The sequence below is a fragment of the Rutidosis leptorrhynchoides genome, chromosome 1, assembly GCF_046630445.1.
Source record: "Rutidosis leptorrhynchoides isolate AG116_Rl617_1_P2 chromosome 1, CSIRO_AGI_Rlap_v1, whole genome shotgun sequence".
Taxonomy (NCBI): domain Eukaryota; kingdom Viridiplantae; phylum Streptophyta; class Magnoliopsida; order Asterales; family Asteraceae; genus Rutidosis; species Rutidosis leptorrhynchoides.
Genome location: NC_092333.1, coordinates 653,237,345 through 653,241,662, shown reverse-complemented (window position 1 = coordinate 653,241,662; position 4,318 = coordinate 653,237,345). Strand labels below are relative to the sequence as shown.

General features: G+C 45.0%; 1 protein-coding gene across 1 annotated transcript; it reads left to right on the top strand.

The window, feature by feature from the left end:
• Positions 1-1,167: 1,167 nt before the first annotated feature.
• On the top strand, positions 1,168-3,987 carry LOC139849968 (uncharacterized). Its single transcript, XM_071839574.1, has one exon. It carries the CDS (start codon positions 1,168-1,170, stop codon positions 3,985-3,987), a length of 2,820 nt encoding a protein of 939 aa, XP_071695675.1.
• Positions 3,988-4,318: the final 331 nt, after the last annotated feature.

The window sequence follows — 4,318 nt, the reverse complement described above, 5'->3', positions numbered from 1 at the left end:
TGATTATGACTGATGGACTATTATGGACAAATCCGTATGGACATATTGAATAATCCAGGACAAAGAACAATTAACCCATGGGAATAAACTAAAAATCAACACGTCAACATCATGATTATGGAAGTTTAAATAAGCATAATTCTTTTATTTCATATTTAATTGCACTTTTAATTATCGCACTTTTATTTATTGTCATTGTATTTAATTGCACTTTTAATTATCGTACTCTTTAATTATCGCAATTTTATTTTATCGCACTTTTATTTATTGCAATTTCATTATCGTTATTTACTTTACGCTTAAAATTAAGTTATATTTATTTTTAATATTTTACATTAGGTTTTAACTGCGACTAAAGTTTTAAAATCGACAAACCGGTCATTAAACGGTAAAAACCCCCCTTTTTATAATAATAATATTACTTATATATTTTTGTATTTTTACAACTATAGTTTTTAAAAATATAGCGTTAAGCTTGGCTAAAGATCCCTGTGGAACGTGTCCCGTCCTTATCACGGCCTCTGTACTAAGGGTCGACAAGCGACAGAAAAAGTAATAGTACTGTTCCCTGGCCCCCTCCACGGGGTTGCCGAGTAGTACAGACAAAAAGTAACGTAGAACACGTGGCCCCAATGAACGAACAGCACTGTAGCTATAAATAATGGACTCGAATCACAAGGTTCGGGGCTGGTTCTTTTAAAGAGATTACACACATACTATTTATAGTATACTCGTACGGATCAGCTGCGCTACCCATATAGCGCAACTCTCACCCCCGATACCGAACTCATAGCATTTCACTAGACTTCCTAGATATACAGGTAACGTTCCTTGAACATAAATCCTACCCTGCATTGCGAGCCATCGAGGACCGGACAGCCCGCCGATGGTGGGTCTGATGTTTAACCACCCCTGTTGAGATCATCATCTCGCAAGGGGTTATTCACAGTACTCCGGACCAGAGAGTTAAACTCAATTGACCCTTAAATCCCCCCTATTGATGTCAAGCATGGACCGAACCCGACCCGATCATTCTATGCTTGATCATTTGGCGCCATCCGTGGGACATACAAGTTAAAAGGTTTTGATTTGATCTTTTTTCTATATGTTCACCTCTCATTTATTTTTTCTATACAGGCACCTGTCGCGAAAAAATAAGTGCATTCAATGTCCAGTTTCCTACCGCAGCAAGGAACGAAGCGCAAAGCTAGCGCTGCAGGAGGCTCGATGATGTTAGAAATATCATTCCCTGCCATACAGGCATTCAATACTTCTTGCACGCCAATTGTAGTGCAGGGATATCTGCCAGAGTCAGGGCACGGCGTCAAGCGCCTCCATATAGACAACGGCAATAGCGTCGATATCATGTATGAGCATTGCTTCCGACAGCTACCTACCACAGTGAGGCGAACAATCAAACCTCCGACCACAGCCTTGTCCGGATTTTTCGGAGAGTCAGCGTGGACCATCGGAACCTTAGATCTGAAGCTAGAGTTGAGAGACAGCAGAGATAAATCAAAAAGACGCACTGAGAGCATAGAGTTCTGCATTGTACCCTCGTACTCCAGATACAACGCTATACTGGGAAGAACTTCTATTCAAAAATTTGGCGCTATACCATCCACAATTCATGGGATGGTCCGATTCTTGACAGATCAAGGGATCGCCACACTTGAGTCAACACCGCTGGATGCTTTGTGCACATCAGTTAATGATAAGGATAGCGCTACACCCGAAGAAAAGGGCGCGAATGAATGGTGGGTTATAGTCAACCTCGAGTATCCGGAACAGAAGGTAAAAATAGGAGGAAGCCTCACGCATGAGACTAAGGAAAAGCTGAGGAATATCCTTATTGCTAACTTCGATGTGTTTTGCTGGAGCGATGCTGAAATGACTGGAGTGCCACGAGAGATAGCGCAGCGTCACCTGTGCGCTAGCATCAATTTGACCCCAATCAAACAAAAGAAGCAGCTGATGGCCCCAGAGAGAAGCGAGTGGCTGCGCAGAGAAGTGGATAAGCTAGTTAAAGCCAATATACTGCGCAAAGTGAACTATCAGACATGGGTGGCCAATCTCGTGCTGGTAGCCAAGTTAGATGGAACGTGGCGGCTTTGCATCGACTTCAAAGACATTAACAAAGCTTGCCCCAAAGATAATTATCCTTTACCAGAAATTGACTGGAAGGTAGAGTCGCTTGCTGGTTTTAGGTTCAAGTGCTTCTTAGACGCCTACAAAGGATATCATCAAATACAAATGGCAGAAGAGGATGAAGAGAAGACCGCATTCCACACGGACCAAGGGATTTACTGTTACACCAAGATGCCCTTTGGGTTGAAGAATGCAGGCGCTACATATCAGCGCACTATCGATACAGCATTCGCTAAGCAGATAGGGCGCAACCTCGGGGCGTATGTTGACGACCTAGTCATCAAAAGAAACACCGAGGAACAGCTATTGGCCGAAATACTCGAAACGTTTAACAAGCTACGAAGCATCAACATGAAGCTCAAGCCGGCCAAGTGCAGCTTTGGAGAAGAAGGGGAACTTTTTGGGACACATTGTGACTCCGTGCGGGTCAAGGCTAACCCAAAAAAGATAGAGGGGATCGAAAAAATGCCCTCCCCTAAAACAAAGAAGCAAGTTCAAAGCCTTAACGGGAAATTAGCCGCATTAACGCGATTCTTGTCCAAGGTCGCTGAAAGATCACTACCATTTTTCAACACCCTGAAGGATTGCGCCAAGAAATCAGACTTTAAGTGGACTGATGAGGCGGAAAAGGCGTTCCAAGAAATGAAAGCGCTCCTCAAAGACCTCCCGATGCTAACAGCGCCGATTGTAGGCGAAACACTGATACTCTACCTTGCGGTATCTAGGGAGGCTGTTAGTTCCGTCTTAGTCGCTGAATTAGGAGACGCGCAGATGCCAATCTACTTTGTTAGCAAAGCGCTGTCAAGAAGCGAGCTGAATTACCGTCCCATAGAAAAACTGGTATACGCGCTTGTCGTCACTGCTAGACGCTTGCGCAGGTACTTCCAAGCACATCCGATAACAGTATTCACTGATCAACCTATTCAACAGCTACTCTACAAGCACGAGATATCTGGTAGGCTGACCAAATGGGCCATAGAGCTAGGCGAACATGAGATCGTATACTGCGCTAGAAGTGCTATCAAGGGGCAAGTGATGGCCGATTATTTGGCCGAAACGGCCGCCGACATGCCGGCAATTGACGACCCTGAGCAACTTCCCGCCCCACCACTCGAACTGTGGGAACTCTATACTGATGGCGCGGCAAGCTCCGAAGGCGCGGCAAGCTCCGAAGGCGCGGGCACGGGATTAATCCTCACAGGTCCACATCAGGAAGAACATACCTATGTGCTACGATTTAACTTTAAGGTGACAAACATTGAGGCAGAATACGAAGCGCTATTAGCAGGAATGCGCATCACAAGAGAGCTAGGAATAAAGAAGTTGCAAGCTTACGTAGATTCACAGCTAGTCGCCAATCAGATAAACGGCACCTTTGACGCAAACGGCAAATCTATGCAATCGTACTTAGCTTTGGTCCACTCTCTAGCCGACACGTTTGTTGATTTCAGAATCAGTCAAATACCCAGGAGCCAGAACAAGCAGGCAGATGTACTCAGTAAACTAGCAGCCCTCACCTTCAATCACTTAGAAAAGAAAATATTGGTAGAGCAAGTCTTCACAAAGTCCACAAAGCCAGAGACAACGATCGCGTCTGTTGAAGAAGAAGAGGCGACTTGGATGACAGACATCATAGAATTCCTACGAACCGGATCTCTACCCGAGGGAGAAAAGGAAGCAATGAAGATCAGGGTGAAGGCTCCGAACTATGAATTGCGAGGTGAAATTTTATATCGAAAGTCCTATTTGGGCGCATCCCTGCGCTGCGTGGAACCTAAAGAGGCTGCCATGATCATTGACGAGATTCACAAGGGATCATGCGGGTTACACTCTGGGTGAAGGACGGTCACCGATCTAATTAAGCGGCTGGGTTATTATTGGCCTAGAATGTACGCGGACAAAGCTGAAAGGATCAGAGTTTGCCAAGAATGTCAATTACACGCGCCCGTCAGCAGAGCGCCTCAACATCCCATGATACCTATTGTATCACCATGGCCATTTTACAAGTGGGCCATTGACATAGTGGGACCTTTCCCGAAGGGCGCAGGAAATGCTGAATATCTGGTGGTAGCTATTGACTTCTTCACCAAGTGGGTGAAAGCAAAGCCGTTGCGCACTATAACCAATGAGCAAGTTAGAGATTTCTTTTGGGAGAGTACTGTGTGCAGGT

What these genes read in the sequence shown, in the direction of transcription:
- LOC139849968 (XM_071839574.1), top strand. Translation starts at nt 1,168, where the DNA reads ATGTCCAGTTTCCTACCGCAGCAAGGAACGAAGCGCAAAGCTAGCGCT.